Raw genomic sequence first — 16,365 nt, 5'->3', positions numbered from 1 at the left:
CATTCTATCCTAATTCGAAATATAGCTATAAGTAGACTAGAAATCAAGTATATAGTTTTGATCAACTAAACTTGACAAACAAGCTTGAGATAGCAACGCTTACGAGTTCGACCGAGCAGTGCTCTAACATATAGCTTCTTAGGTATTAATGAAAAGTATGTTCTTGATTAAAATGAAATAAAACCAATTTATTTTCTTCTTTTTTTTGCTTTTCTCAATCGATGATACCAAAAATTGATTTCATATGATTTGAAATTAACATCTACTGTGTGACTTTTACACAGAGTAAAAATCAATGAATATATAAAGTTTTAGATAATAATCTCTTAGTATTTTGAAAATAGATTATGTGTATTTTTTTTCCATTAATTTCTTTTCATTTAACCATCCATCCTCCTTTGCTGAAAACTTGGATTTTGCATCAGACTCTACCAACCTATAGATTAAAAAAAAAATTATGTGATGAAAAGCATCCACTAGATTGCAAGTTTAGATTTTTGGTCATAAATATCAAAAGTTTTGCTCTTTTTTGTGTCAGTATACGTCTTGGGGTCTGTACCAATTGCTCTTTTTTGTGTCATTATACGTCTTGGGGTCTGTACCAATTGCATTGTATTAATTTTGTCTATTGTTTGTGGCGTATATTGGCTAATTATAATGGCTATGAATATATTACGCTTGTATCACATTATATTTTAAGGTTATTGGTGTTTTATGTGAGTTCCCAGTTGATTTGGGAGTAAGATCATGCAAAAAATTTAGTAATCCAATCATGAATACTTGTTGTCGGGAATTTTCCACCTCAGTCTTTTTGATCAGTTGTTATTTGTATAATTTCATACAATCTAATTTTACACAATGTCACCGTCTCATAATTAGGTGGCTGGACAATAAATATTTTCTTTAACACGAAGAAAACACGATCAGGCACGAGTTATATCTAGTTACTACTAAGATACTATGTAAAAGCACTACCTATATGGCAGAGAAAAACAACCAAGCTGTAACAAAAAGTTAAACTTTTTTGGGCCAATTTGAGGCTATAGGCAACAGCCTAGCTGGCCTAATCCATAAGAAGGCTCTGCTGGCCATCTTTCTATATCCAAGGTCTAAAAGATGCTAATATCCGTAATTAGCTCCATAAACAGGACCATAACCTCCTGCAGCTTGGCCTGCATGTCCATCGTCTGATGGTGCTGCTGCGTACATGGAACCATGAGTCTGATATGCATTGTCTGCGGGGCCACTGACCTGGTTTTGTGCTTGGCCAGCAGCTTCAGCCATGAAATTCTGCAAGCAGCAAGAGGAGATCAAAAATAACAGACAGTGGAGTAGATAGTACACCACAAATCACTCCTCGAAGCAAGACTGACACCATAAGGCTAGCACAAGTGCAGAAGATCGACATGTTCTTATGAAAACAAAAACATTAGTTATTGATAAATTACATTCTTGATTACAAACCTATGAGGGAGAAATATACCTGTATCAACTGCTGAGCAGTTTGGACTTGGGACGCACTTCCATTAATTTCAACAGTCATTTCTCCCGGCACACCCCTAGTTTCCTGTATTGTAATGGTTGCCCCACTAGCACGCCTAATGTAACTAATATTTGAACCTGCTGTTCCAATTACAGCATCAGCGTAGGACAATGGTACTTGCATATGCTGAGTGATCTGCAAACAGTATAACCCACCATCAATACTTAAGCAAAAGTATAAGATAATTTCTATTCCCACTAATATAGAAGAAAAGGATCGATCTGTAAAGATAATTATTGTAAATTTGGAAAGCAAGCTAAAATTTGTACATGAACGTTAGCTAACACCCGAGTATGCAAATCTGCAAACCCCCAAAAGTCCTACGAGTGTATTACCACAAATGGATTGCTGACCCACTACTGCAACAATCAGGGAGAGGGAGAGGGAGAGAGAGGGTAGAGGAAGTACCGGCGTCACCATTGATTGTGGTTGCTGTGCGTTGGTTGAAGATTGAACTCCCATGGTTGGCTCTCTTCCATAGGTCGACAGACCCTGGTGAGGTTGTCGGTCCATAGGAGGAAACTCAGCCTGTGTGGGGTAATAATTATCTTGTTGACGTGGGGGCATCATATACTGAGGATTTACACCACACCCAGGACCACCACCAGCATTTTGCCGAAAACCCTGAGGAGGACCCCACTGTGTTGCCATGTTCTGCTCCATCTGAGAATTTGGCATTTGCATCTGCAGGAAAACATTAAAAAATTTCACAATTAAGATCTCTTTGGAAGATCAGAAGAGAGAGCGGCTAAGACCCATGCAGCAACACAAACTTACATGTAACTCAAATATTCCAATTACACTCCGATCAACCAAAAACTTCCTCAAGTGCGCGGCAATTAGTTCTATTGCTTTGTGCACGTCTAATGGCTCGCCCTGTACCTCCACAATTCTGTCATCCGGCATAACAAGAACAGGTTGATCTTCTGCAACAGTTCAAAAACAACAAGAGTAAGAATATCAGCAAAGCTAAAGGTTCTATACTTCGGCATTAACTTGCGTCTGTGTTCCATTGCGAGTTGTTCCATCTGAAACCATACCCACATGGAACACAAACAGATAACATTCGTATTTAATCCTAAGTGACTCTTAAATTGACTAAACCCTTTGAACTTCCTACAAATCATTGGCCTTGAACCTTGAGGGCAAAAACTAATTAGTAATTAAGCTCAAATGAATTAGAGCTATTTAAAACAATAAAAGAAATCTGGTAAAACGAACAGAAGATCAAGTTCTCCAAATAAGAAAAGAAAATCATATGTTACTCGAATACTTTGAAGGACATGTGATCAGCGTAGTACAGTGGTAAAGTCATTTGGTGATGATACCAGTGACCTGAGTTTGAAACTCATCAGCACCAAAATTCTTTACCGGTGAAATTACCAGTCAAACAAACAAACAAAAGATATCCAGAGGGGAGCAGCACCTAAAGAGAAAATTTGCTAAAAGAAATAAAAAATAAATGAAAGAAAGAAAGAAAGAAAGAAAGATATTCCACAACAAGGCACTAGTTATCTCAATATGATGAAGGATCTACACGGTGATAAAGACAACAAGTATAATATGGGTTAAGGATAACAAAGAACAGCTAATAGAGATATAGATGGTTAAGCTCAAACATAAACAGTTCCTAATAAAACCAAAATGTTCCAAAGAATACCTGGTCCAATTACTCGAACAATACAGTTGGAAGATTCTTGAATAGATTTTATTGTGGCTCCCTGCTTTCCAATCAAGCTTCCAGCTTGCGAAGCTGCCACTACAAGTCGAGATGAAATTGTGCCACCTGAGTTTGGTGGACCATGAGCTTGGTCACTTTCCAAACCATCAATCAGACGTTTATGTATCCTTAATAAAGCATCCATTGCAGGAGGAATAGCAACTTCAGGCTCTTCCTTCGCAGAAAGCATTACCTTAAGAAACACACGGGAAAGCAAATGTACATTAAGAGGTGTTAGGCAAAGCGCACAACTTCAAATCAATTGTTCAACAGTATTCAAGAATTACATAGATAGACATTTACTTGATACATTGGATAACTGATATTAACAGGATCTCCTAGTTCACAGATAATCATGGAATCCAGTTTAACTGAATAACAATTGATTATTCAGCAATGCATATTCAGTTTCATCGTTTCAGCAGAAAATCTTAATCAACTGATATAAGAATTATCTTAATTGATTATCTTTCTTTAAGCATGTGTTTCGTTTTTTTTTTTTTTTGTTCATTCTTTGATGTTGGTATTTTTTATTTGATAACCAATTAATGTTAGCAGTAACTGAAGTGGTATATGGATAAAAATATAGCACCCACAAAAATTGCGGAATGAGATATTATTTATTACTAATGATAATTCTAATAAAACCCTCATTCGAAAGATGGATAATTATGAGTGTATATATTTATCCTTACTACATTACACAAGCATGCATGCGGAATACCTTTTCTAAGTGAACTTTATTTAAGAGGTGATTTTTCTTGTTATGGTAGTTTATTCATATTTATACTAACAAGTTTTTACAGATCACTGGAACCAAGTTCTGAGGTTTTACCAGACTGAACGCAGAGCTCTAGGCGTGAATGTCTTCCAAAGTGGATCTGAGTGCTTAATCAGATCAACTTTCAGCATGTATAAATGGTTAATGCTGATCCCATTCTTCTAGTAGTGGAACACTTTTGGTGATAGATTGGTTTCCTGAGGTTCGCGCACAGAACCTGCAAACACTAACTTCCGTTATTGTGATGGAAGGCATTACATTAATGTCTGGTTTAAGTGATATTATCTTTTCTTTACTTCTTTATTTCTTTTTCCTTTTCTTTTTTACTTAGTTTCTTTTTTAAGAGATGTGAGCCATTTTAGGTTATATGAAGCATGTTTGCTATTCCTCGGTAGTTCAACACTATAGGCAGCTTAGCTAGTCGTAATTACAAAAAGGGTGAACAGTAAGGAGTATTGCACTGTGCCTTTACAGATTAAGGGTGTAGCTGTCTCTGCATCATGAGACTGAAATTGACATCAGAAAAGGCTACAAAATAGTAAGACCAGAGTTCTTGAGAAATTAAACAATATAAGATGGCGTACAATACAAGTTTACTAAAGCCATTGACCTAGAAGCAGTATCATGGAAGTGTATGGTGAGCCTAAATTATTATTAGTAGGTTTAGGAATCGCAGAATGACTAATTATGTGATTTACTAAGGGTTAAGCAAATTTCTGAAGTTCTATAGATTACAAGCCATAGATCCTGATGTAACTCAGCACCTTCTAAGCCAGAAAAAGTGACCTCCAGTAGCACCACATACAAGTAAGCTCAAAAGTACAAACACAAACACCAAAATTTGAGCTTGGTAGTTAAAGTGAATGAAGATACTTCAGGAAAAAAAATATAATTCTACAATGCACTTACTGCTCTTTCTTGAGTGCCAGGGGGGCCATCTAGAATTTTGATGCGAGCTCTTGTCTCCTCGCACATTTTTTTAATGAACTCTCCTTTGCGACCAATAATACCACCAACCTTCTGCGCAGGAACCAATATCCGGAAAACATTTTCCCCAGGCCATCCGGGCCATTTCTTATCACCAATTCCAACACCTGGTTCCTCCTCACCTTGTTTCTCTTCTAGAGGGAGAGAATTTTCAGGCAAGTCATCTACACCAGGATTTTCCTCAGGTGTATCATCAATTGTTTGTTCCACTAGACAACAAAACAAATTGAAATCGATTATTCAATAATTGCACGAATGACAGACAGGCTAACCCTAATCTTGGCTTAAATTGTTAAATTAAATTAAAAAAAAACTGGAAATTGTGAAAAAAAAATTAATTAATTGTTAAAGCTGATTTTGGCTCTGGATAGTACCAGACATAAAGTAACTTAGAGTTTAAACGAAACAAAAATTATAATTAAAAGAAATCGTAATTTAGACAGAGAAGAAACCCTAAAAAAACAGAACCTATAAATTTACCAATCAGCAGAAACTAAACCCTAATGTAAAGTTTGTGTTATACAGAAACGAACCCTAAACAGAAAATAAGAGTTGATAAACATGAATACAATTAAGGAAAGAGAAGGACAAAGAAAAACTACACAAAGTAGAAATTTAAACCAAGCGAAGGATTAAAGAGATGAAAAGCTAAAATTGAAGCTGGGTTTTCATCTTTTTACTTACAGGAATCGTTAGATAGTTCTGTGGGTTCTGAGTGTTCCTCCATAGAGTGATAATGGTGGGTATACCGTTACGAGCTGAAAGAGAGAGAGAGAGGGATGGGGATTGGCGAAAACCTTTCAATTATCCTTCGCGGCTAGGTTTGGAACGAAAGAAATTTGACGTCCGATGGACTTTATGCAATGACTATATAAAAGCCTCTAGTTTTTTGGGTCGCAAGAAATTAACATCCGGATCCATATCCGACAGCGCCCATTAAACTTAAAAGTGCACCATCTTTTATTCTTGGGAAAATTAGGTTAAGGCCTAACCCATGGATAACCCATAATATGAGACCCTTAATTAAAAGAAGTTTAAATCTAGGCCCCAAAATTTAAAAGTCGTTGATACCCTTATGCATATTGTCAAGCCCATAATTAAATAAAATTTAAATTTAGGCCCAAAATTATTATGTGATGATGTTCCAACCACCTCCGACCACCACAGTCACACCACCTCCGACCACCAACACCAACTACCTCCGACCACCACCACCGCCGCCAGCCACCGCCAACCACCTCCGACCACCGCCGCCACCAACCACAACCGTCAAACCATCTCCGACAACCACCACCGCCACCTCGGACCACCACCACCGCCACCATCCACCTCCGACCACCATCCCATTGAAAACCACCCCCCACCTCCCAACCACCTCCCACCACCACCAACATATGGCATGTGTATCCAGAAGTTACACATGTCATAGTTACACATGCATATGCCATGTGTAACGCAAAGTTACACTTGTATATATGTGTGCTCAGTAGTTACACATGTGTACGCAGAAGTTACACATGTATGGCATGTGTAACCACAAGTTACACATGCGTATGTGTACTTTTAGTTATACAACAAAACTACACATAGAAAATACATGTATTACTTTAATTTTCAATAATTCGTTTGTTTATCAATAATAGTAATTGCTTGTTATTCACAACAAACGAGTCAAAAAACTAGATATGTAAAACGAAATCATCGAAATAAGCCGCTATATCTTAGAAATAAGCCACGATATCCTACAATAAAAATGTACTCTTCCCTTCTTTTCTTCCTCGATTCCAAAATGCTTGGATATCTGAAAGAAATTAAACACCCATGGGATTAGGTTGGGATGAAGAAAAAAAACTGAATTTGTAGAGCATATGCCATGTAACCAACTTAAAGTAATCAGAAAAAAAAAACTATGAAGAGATGTGTAATCAGAAATTACACATGCATATGGCATGTGTAACTGAAAGTTACACATACATATAACTTGTGTAACAGTAAGTTACACATGCATCCGACTAGTGTAACAGTAATTCAATCACTAAAACCAGAAGTTACATATTCAATCAGTATGTGTAAGTAAAAGTTACACATCTAATTAGCATGTCTAACTAGAAATTACACATCTATTTAGCTTGTGTAACTAGAAGTTACACATCTAATTAGCATGCGTAACTAGAAATTACACATTATTTAGCTTGTGTAACTAGAAATTACGCATCAATTAAGAAATTCCTATCATTAAAATCTAAGGTTCCAAACATGATTCCATGAGTGACAATGTGAAAACCCATCTTAAGACGACAAATATCAGCATATGCTATCTTGTTTCTTGTCCCAACAGTAATACATAGGAGGAAAAAAAATCCTACTTACATGTTTAGTCGGTACTCATCATCAATTTTTTCTCTTTCAAATTATTTGCAGCTTCGGCATCAAGCTTCATACAACATGAACTTTGCAAGTAACTTCTCCCCTCATTTGAAACTGGAATACAAGTGAGAGATTTCAGTTTCAAAACAGAATACAACATCAAACGATTGGTGACGAACATCAACCTTCTAAGCAAAAGCATTTAAGAAATGATAAAATATAAAAATAAAAATGATACAGGAAGTGGAGGCTCACTGTGTAAATAAGAACCTCTCCTAAATTCTCAGCAGTGTTCATAATTTTTGTGCGCTTACAGTATTTGAGAAAATAATACTGATCATAGTTAAGTTGGGCTCATGTGGAAGAAAGCTTGTCGACTTTCACTTGAATACCATCATCCTGTACAAAACACCAAGGCCAATTAGATGAACACACGATAACTGACAAAACTTAACAAAATAGGAAACTAGATAAAATGCCTACAATTTTACTAGTTATAATAAAAATTCTTCATTGTAACTCTAAAAAAACAGAAAACTTAAACAATAGAAACTTCAAAACATTAGACAAACTAGCTCTCACTCACAGAATGCTATTCCTAAATTTTAATTTGATTACACAAGAAACCATGCCCTAATCAAGTAAGGACTCTCTACAAGGAAACACCATCGGTTCAAACAAAACAAATAATATCTTGTACGAAGTCAAACACTACAACATAATCGATTGAAACTCTATTACACTTACATTTTGCCACTTTCGTACGTCGTCACAGTGAACTTACCTGAAACCAACAACATGAAACTAGTTATAATCAAATCTAGAACTATCTAGGTCTTAACACTACTTCAATAAAATGAAGTATCAAGAATAAAACCCTAAAATTAAAATCAGAAAATCTTACTAGTCGAATTTGTAGATTCAGAAAACATAATCAGTAAAATGCATTAACCAAATCGGAGATCCAACACTTTATACCACCACTGTACAAATACAAGTATGGTTCTAAAACACATGTAAGCAATACTCATGTTATAACATTATAATTATAAGCTTCTCATCCTCACTTATGCTAAGTAGCTAGTGCTTCGTTGCCTGCAGATTATTAGACGGAAACCAAAAGACTGGGAATATCCCAGATTCAATTACGCTGCTTCCAAATCTTGTGGTTTTGTGAGTACCTTTCCTGCAACTCCTTATTTGTTACCTCATGTTGTTTAAACTCATTTATCTTTCCTATTTCCCCCAACCGTATCGAATAACATATAAAGATCTTTCCTATTTTGTATGTGTAAACTGCTGTTACACATACAAAATGCATGTGTAATAAATAGTTACATATGATATGGCATGTGTAACCATTAGTTACACATGCATATTAGCATGTGTAGCTAAAGTTACACATCCAGTAATTATTTGGAGGAGCAATCATTAGAAAGTTAAGAACTCACATTCCATCTGATGATGCAAACATTCTTATTAGTCTGATTAATGTCACCCTTAGTACTCCAACACATGCCTATAGCTTGTATGCGCAATAGCAAGTAAACATTAACTAACCTGCAAAAATCTGTAAGCTAGAAAAAAACTACTAGTAAACAACAAACTGACGCAATTCAATGTGTCAAGTTGAAAAGAAGAAAGAAACTCAACAAATTCAGTTGCAAAATGATATAACCCAGAATAACAAAATCAGGGACTACTGAAGGGGAAATATACAAGTCGTAGATTCAGGTTAGATGCAGTACAGGGAAGCTAAGTAATCAAGCTTCCTGCAATTATAATAGCTACTAGTAACCAATGATTCAAAAAACAGGACCTTATGCACTTGTAACAATTACAGGGAAATCAAATTAGAAACTAGATAAAGACAACACATGAAAAAGAAACCAGAATTTATATAATTCATGCTCCTATACTAAACAAAGTAGATACATGCTCAATAGAGGACTTAACAGGCCAGCCCTGGAAATCAGCAGATATAGGTACATACTAGAAATATCCATCACCCTTATTATGATATACCAGATTTCTCAGAAATAAAACACAAAAATCTTCAAAATACTCAAAACTATACACAAAGGCATCAACAGGATTGAAAGACATAATTAAGAGGATTTATTATGATACCAGATTTATTTTTAGTAATTATAAACCATCCTCATCTTACTATTTCTTCAATTTCCTTGTCTTTTAATTGTATCTAGCATTTATATCTTTGCCTTTGCCTCCGCTTCTTCAACCTTTGAACATGAACTGAAATCTCCCTAATCGGATTTTCCTTTTTCTATCTCAGGAGAGGAATTATAGGGAGCTCTTCGACTATTCTCCTCTGGGAAACACCATCAAAGAGCTTAGACAGAGATACAAAGACGATAAAAATTACTAAATCAATTGATCATGGACATATATAAGTTCAGATCAGATCGAAAATCAAAAGTAAGTAAATATTCAAATCTATTCAGAGGGTAATAAGGATTAAAATGCTCTAATCAAGAATCACAAGTTCAATTGTCGATCGAGATTACAAATTAAGAGACAGATCAATTTCTAACAGTAAGCCTAGAAAATTTGTCGACAAATATTTTTCAAATTTCTTAACTCAAACACGAAGATTGGGATAAGATGATAATCGATCTATACTATGATCATGAATTAATCAATGAATTTCAGTTGAAATAAAAGTTAATTAGATTTTCAAGAGACGTAAGAATTAGTTTCTTCTGAGTTTTATTTCCGAATCAATTTCTGAATCACGTAATAAGAAATTTCAATTGATCTAAATAGGATTAGAAGGGAGAAACTTATCTTTCTCAACTTTTTGTTGTTGAATCTTTGGATCTAATTGTTGATGACAATCTTCATCGTCTCTGCATCTCGATTTCGACTTACTCAGAAACCAATGAAGATCCAGATACATCGTCAGTACATACATAAGTAGAGATCAAAGAATCTTATCATTTCTTCCTCTTCGTAGTACATCGAATCAAGAAAACCCTAGAAAATGAATCTAATCTCTGGTTTTCGCTCTGGTTTTAGATGGAGAGAGAAAATGAAATAAAAAAATGAAACTGAACATAAGCCGGATACAATTCATCAAATGTAGATGGGGTATTTCAGGTATTTAAAAGTGTAGTTTTATTGGTAAGCCCTAATATTAAAAGTTTTGGGCCTAGCAATATCAAAATGTGAAAGTATGGAGTTGGGAGAAAAGGATCCATTTTGTGGGGCTTGTATATATTGAACCCATATAGTAGGTTCTAGTATTTTTCACTTTATTCTTTTGGGGTTATTTTACTTGCCTCCCCAATTAGGATCGTTAATTTGCATTATCATCAATAGTGCATGCATCTATAATATAAAAGAAAATGATTTGTTTGGTGTTAGTGATAGAAATTTTGGTGGTCATTTTTTATTTTTCACATATATCCTTCCGATTTTTTTACTTTAGTTCGGGCGTCCAATGAATTTTTGTGATTTCATCCAAAATAGGGGATAGTTAAGACAATCGATGTTTTATGAAAACAAAATCATAGTTTCTTCGTCCTCTACTGTACTAACAAAATACCATCGCCACCATTAGAGACCTCCATCAGTTTCATCTTCTCCCCCAAACCACCAGCACTGTAACCAGAACCACCACCATTAGCAGCACCACCACTTAATTCACCAACCTAATCATAACCGAAATCTCATGACATTCATAATCATAATCAAAATCTCCACCACCACTACCACATCATCACCTCCATCGTAAACCCCACCACCACAAACACCATCATCACCATCACAACTCCATCTTGCGAGTCTGCGACCCAAACACCATCAAAATCTCCACCACCACCATCACTTCCTTCACCACCACCTCTACTACTCTCTTCTTTACCACCACCTCTGGTTACGATACCAATCCTATTCAATTCACCGCCACCACTAACGTTGTAACTTACCACAGACATAACCAGCATCACAATTCTTAGCCAGCACCACCAATTTTAATTGGATTTGATATTGAAATTGTTACATCCCCAATTCTGAATTTCGATTTCAAACCCAAGTATTGGAATTGAGATTTTCTGAACTCTAATTGAATCATCAAAAAACCATATAACCGAATCATCAGTTTCATCTTGATCCTTGCATCTCCTAAAATCCCAGATCTCCCATCTTAAAAGTCTTTACTGTCATTGCCAGCAAAAATTAAGCTAATTTGACAGAGAAGAACATACAAACAAGATGATTACAATTTGCGATGACCTCACTGGAAACAATATTTCGAGATACGACGTAAAAGAGAAACCGAGAGTTACGGAAAAAAAAATACAGGTGCAAAGAATAAGCATTAAATTAGAGTTCGATTAGATTCCCAGGTGCAAAAATACAGGTGCAAAAAAATACGGAAAAAAAAATACAGGTGCAAAAAAATACGGAAAAAAATACATTCCCAGTCTTTACAATTGGGTAAATAACCATTAGCCTAACTAAATCCCAATTATAAGCATTAAATTCTGGCCGTCTTGTTCGATTAGACCTCATCTCCTTGAAAGCGTGGAAATTCCTACGATTTTTGGTTCCTATTTTGATCCTTGTTACCTGCATAGTTTCTTCACAATCTTGGTTATTTCTTGATCCTGGTGTTTGCATCCACAGTTGGTGTAGAACACGACAGTTACAGCTAACACAGTAGTTTTTGATGGTGTGGTGGTGGTAGATCCATAGTGTGAAGGTTTTGTAACCTTCTTCAATGGCTATCCATAAGAATAGCCTGAGATTTGACGGTACTTCAGAGTGTGAACCTTGAAGTGATCCGAGGGTGTTGACGATAGTTGTGTAGCCGATTGATTGGTGGTTTTGTACTTGCTGCTGCTATTGTGTTGTGGTGTGTGGATCCTATCCCCACCTTCTGTGAGCACCTTTTGTTCTTGTTGTTGATGTGAAACTTGAATAAAGCAATCCGATTGTTGATGTTCTGCAGACTCTGAACTATCCTTAGTACTACTAATAAGCTTGACTAAAGACACGGAAGGAAAAATTACAAAAGCAAATACCAGTTGATTACGTTCTTTCTCAAAGTGGTTGGCAAAGTTGCATCGACTATTTGAGTTGTTGGTGTCGCATCGCATTTGCCGAGAGTAATCAGAGCCTGCATACTGATCCCATGAAAGGGCATGATAAAGACCAGGTTGTGGTTGCTGGTGATGATGGTGATGGCGCAGAGCTGAGTTGTTGGTGTAGCGCCGTGGTGGTCGAGAGTAATCATAGCTTGCATAATGACCTCAAGATAGAGCATGGGAGATCCCATAACCTGAACCTAGATCTAAAGTAAAATTATTTATATACAATAAGTTACGTAAACTTACAAAAAACGGTCATTATACATCACCCAAACACCCCTCCAAGTGTTCAACATTGGCTGACGCAGATGTTCAACATTCCAACAATGGAAAATCCTCCTAAATACTTGGGAGTGGATTTTAATATTAGACGAAACTCGTCACCAATTTTTGCTCAACTGCTTCAAAGATTGGAAAGGAAAGCGAAAGGATGGATGGCAAAATGTCTCAACCAGGCGGGAAGATGGTTACTCATAAACTCAAGCCTAATTCCTACATCCAATCACATTATGCAAACGCGGTTACTGCCGGTCCATGTTCACCAAAAAATAAACAAGATTGCGAGGAATTTTTTTTTTTGGGTCATTATAAAGCGACAAAGAAGTTGCATATGGTATGCAAAGAGAAACTTCACCTACCAATAAAACAAGGAGGTTTGGGAATCAGAAATTCCAGGAAACACAATTTTGCACTTTTGGGAAAGAGAGTCTGGCAAATTCATGAAAAACCAAACACAATCTGCAACACTCTCTATCGAAGCAAATACTTGGGCATGGAATCGATCTTGAGAAGACTGCAACCTCCACAGGAAAATGCCAGCCTGGCATGGAAAAATATTACAAAAATATCCCATTTTGTGCAGGAAAATTTTGCGGTCCAGATTGGGGATGGAAATTCTACAACTATTAAAGAGAAGTGGATACCACTGCATGAAAGTATACCAAACTTGGGACATATGGGCGACAACCTAGTAAGTTCTCTGATGGTACCACACTCTTTCAATTGGAATACTGAATTGTTGGATAATATTTTCCCCACTAGCATCAGTAGTGCAATTCGAGCCATTCATATCCCAAATCCACCTTCTCCGGATAAACCAATTTGGCCTCATGCCAAAAAGGGGCAGTACACGGTTAAAAGCGGTTATGCGATGCTTCTCAAAAATTCAACCGCAACAACCAACCAATCTCCACAGATGAGTGCAACCAACATGGAGAAAAAGTACAACACTCTTTGGAAAGCAGACTGCCCCAAAAAAATCAGACTTTTCCTCTGGAAAGTCAGCCACAATGGTCTGCCAACGTTTGATGCTCTGCATTATAGACACATAACCACCTTCAACATGTGTCCTATCTGCAACCAGCATCCAGAAACGGTGCAACACTTCCTTTTTGACTTCCCACGAGCGAGGGAGACTTGGGAAATGATGTGTAGACATGTCAACAGCTTGGCCAGCCAATACAATGTTTACAACAGCATTGTCCTACCACCTCACCCGTGGCCAAAATCATTGCTCAGCAACAACATTGCTCTAGAAGCCAATCTGGGAACCAAGGGTTAGGTGGAAGAACAACAATACCAACTTTGATATAGCAACCAGTCAACTTTGAGTCTTTTCTGGAAATGCACACAAGGAAGGAGGATTTCACGTTGGCTTGTTATACAATGTGGAATATTTGGTTAGCAAGAAATGCTAAGGTCTACAACAGCATAGTGCAAACACGGAAACAAATATTTCATATAGCCTTACTCCTCAGCCAGGAATACAAATGGGCAGTCCAACACAATATTTGCAACCAACACGCTACACAACAACAACAGCGGGAAAGGTCGACAACAATTTGGGTTCAATGGAAGGCCCCCCAGAACCAATGGATCAAAATCAACACTGATGGAGCGTCCAAAATAAACAATCAAGGAGAACCAGAGATGGCTGGAGCGGGTTGGATCTGCAGAAATGAACATGGTACAGTGATTATGGCTAAGGCAACACCACTTGGAAAAACGACAACAATCGTGGCAGAGACATGGGCATTACTACTAGCTGTGAGGATGGCGAACCTCAAAGAATGGAACACCATCCAATTCGAAACGGACTCAACGGCGTTGTTATCACTTGTCTCGAAGGACCCCTCCGAGGCACCTTGGATCATACGAACTTTGTTACAAGAAATACAACAACATCTCCGTTTATTACAGGCTTATGTGATAACACACACATATAGGGAAGCGAATCAATCGGCGGATGGACTTTCTGACTTTGCAGCAAAAAAACAATTATAGCACGGGATTGGAATCAGTAACAGAACATCAACTCACATATGGGAGCACACTCATTCTGATTTCCTTAATATAATTGTTATGAATGATTCGGTGGGGACTCGTTACCCAAGAGAAGTTCCTGTTTATTAATAATGACACTTCTTCTTTTAAAAAAGAAAAAAAGTTAGCTTAATTTCTCGGCTGCCTATTAATCTCGGGATAAAAAAAGATAATATGACTAAAATGCCTATAATAACCTTAAGTTTTACACTTGGCTCTCATGCGCACAATATGTAGATTACAGTTGTTTGTGGTTAAAATATACTCCTCCACACGACATAAATTAGGCCTATCAGGGGCATAAAAGCCTTGGGCAAACATTTTCTTGGCATTTTCACAACCTTTGCGACGACTATTTGACCATAACTGGTCAGGTATTAAGATCCATTTGTCTGTCTGCCTCCCCTCCATGACAGCTGTTATCTAATTTTGAAGATACTAATCCATATTAACAATCTTTCTCTCTTTTTTTTTTGGTAATTCAATTTTCAATAATAGAAATCAAGATTACATACATCTCAAGTACATCAAATTCAAAAAGTAAAAAAGAAACAACAAGCTTGTAGCGGTACATGATTGAAAATTCCGACAAGGAAAGAAAAAGGAATTCCAAATACTGACCTAATACAAGAATGCAAGAACCGATTAAATTGGAGAGAAGATGGTCTTCATAATATTCATGGACCATTTGAAAAATCGTCTTCCTGATGAAGTAATGCTCCAATGGTATAGGAGTAATCTGCAAATTTGCTGACCGGAGAATATAGAGTAATCTGAATCCGGCGATGTACTTGAACAAACATATAATTAAGATCAAGTAACCATTAAAATAAAAGAGAATCACCATGAAGGTGAAGATAAAAATCACCATGAAAGTGAAGAAAATAAGCCTAATATGAAAAAATCCTTCTATTCTAAATCTAAAACACAAAAAAAATTAAGATCCTTGCTCAGATCTAGTCCCAAATGGACTTGATCTGAGCAAGAAGATGAAGTTGCGTTTTTTATACCAGCGCCACGACCAGTGCCATCGCCACCCAAAAAAAAACAAATATCCCCTTCAAAATTTCAAGTTTTTACAATAATGTCGTGCCATTATGGTGAATATATTCCTTTTAAAAATGTAATTTGGTGAATGACCCGATACACAAATGTAGCTTTTACAATAGCACCGGCACCCTTTCCTTTAGGGGTGTAAATAATACCCGAAAATACTCGGTATGTCTATACCCGCCCGAGCCCGCCTGTATCGAAGTAGCCCAAAGCCTGTTGACGGGCCTCCCGGCCTGACCTGGATTAATTTATTAGGTGGTCTCGGTCTTTGCAATTAATTATGATGCCCGGACTGCTACCCGGCCTGATGCCCGGCCTAAAAATCTTCTATGTGCCATTAATCATTTAATATCCTCTTAAAAAGACTTAAAAGTTATAATTGTCAATTTTATGTCAAAAAAAATAAAATATATAGTTGTTTTTACTTATTATTAACCTTTTCAAAACATTAATGATAATATATTTTCTTATTAGAAAG

At 36.7% G+C, this 16,365-nt stretch overlaps 1 protein-coding gene across 1 annotated transcript; it reads right to left on the bottom strand.

Moving 5' to 3' along the window:
* Window positions 1-770: 770 nt before the first annotated feature.
* Window positions 771-5,861, bottom strand: LOC113296910 (flowering locus K homology domain-like). Its single transcript, XM_026545271.1, has 7 exons — window positions 5,716-5,861; window positions 4,954-5,240; window positions 3,204-3,456; window positions 2,321-2,469; window positions 1,952-2,227; window positions 1,484-1,678; window positions 771-1,290 (listed from the first exon to the last, which is right to left on the bottom strand). Exons 1-7 carry the CDS (start codon window positions 5,756-5,758, stop codon window positions 1,120-1,122), a joined length of 1,374 nt encoding a protein of 457 aa, XP_026401056.1. The 5' UTR covers window positions 5,759-5,861; the 3' UTR covers window positions 771-1,119.
* Window positions 5,862-16,365: the final 10,504 nt, after the last annotated feature.

This window comes from Papaver somniferum, chromosome 7, assembly GCF_003573695.1.
Source record: "Papaver somniferum cultivar HN1 chromosome 7, ASM357369v1, whole genome shotgun sequence".
NCBI lineage: Eukaryota > Viridiplantae > Streptophyta > Magnoliopsida > Ranunculales > Papaveraceae > Papaver > Papaver somniferum.
This window is presented reverse-complemented; position numbering and strand designations above follow the sequence as displayed.

Excerpts from the sequence above, each read along its gene's own strand:
- LOC113296910 (XM_026545271.1), bottom strand. The coding sequence starts at position 5,758 with ATGGAGGAACACTCAGAACCCACAGAACTATCTAACGATTCCT. Across the intron at positions 5,241-5,715 it reads AGAACTATCTAACGATTCCT|TGGAACAAACAATTGATGAT; the intron begins GTAAGTAAAAAG and ends TTTGTTGTCTAG. Across the intron at positions 3,457-4,953 it reads CTGGCACTCAAGAAAGAGCA|GTAATGCTTTCTGCGAAGGA; the intron begins GTAAGTGCATTG and ends GTGTTTCTTAAG.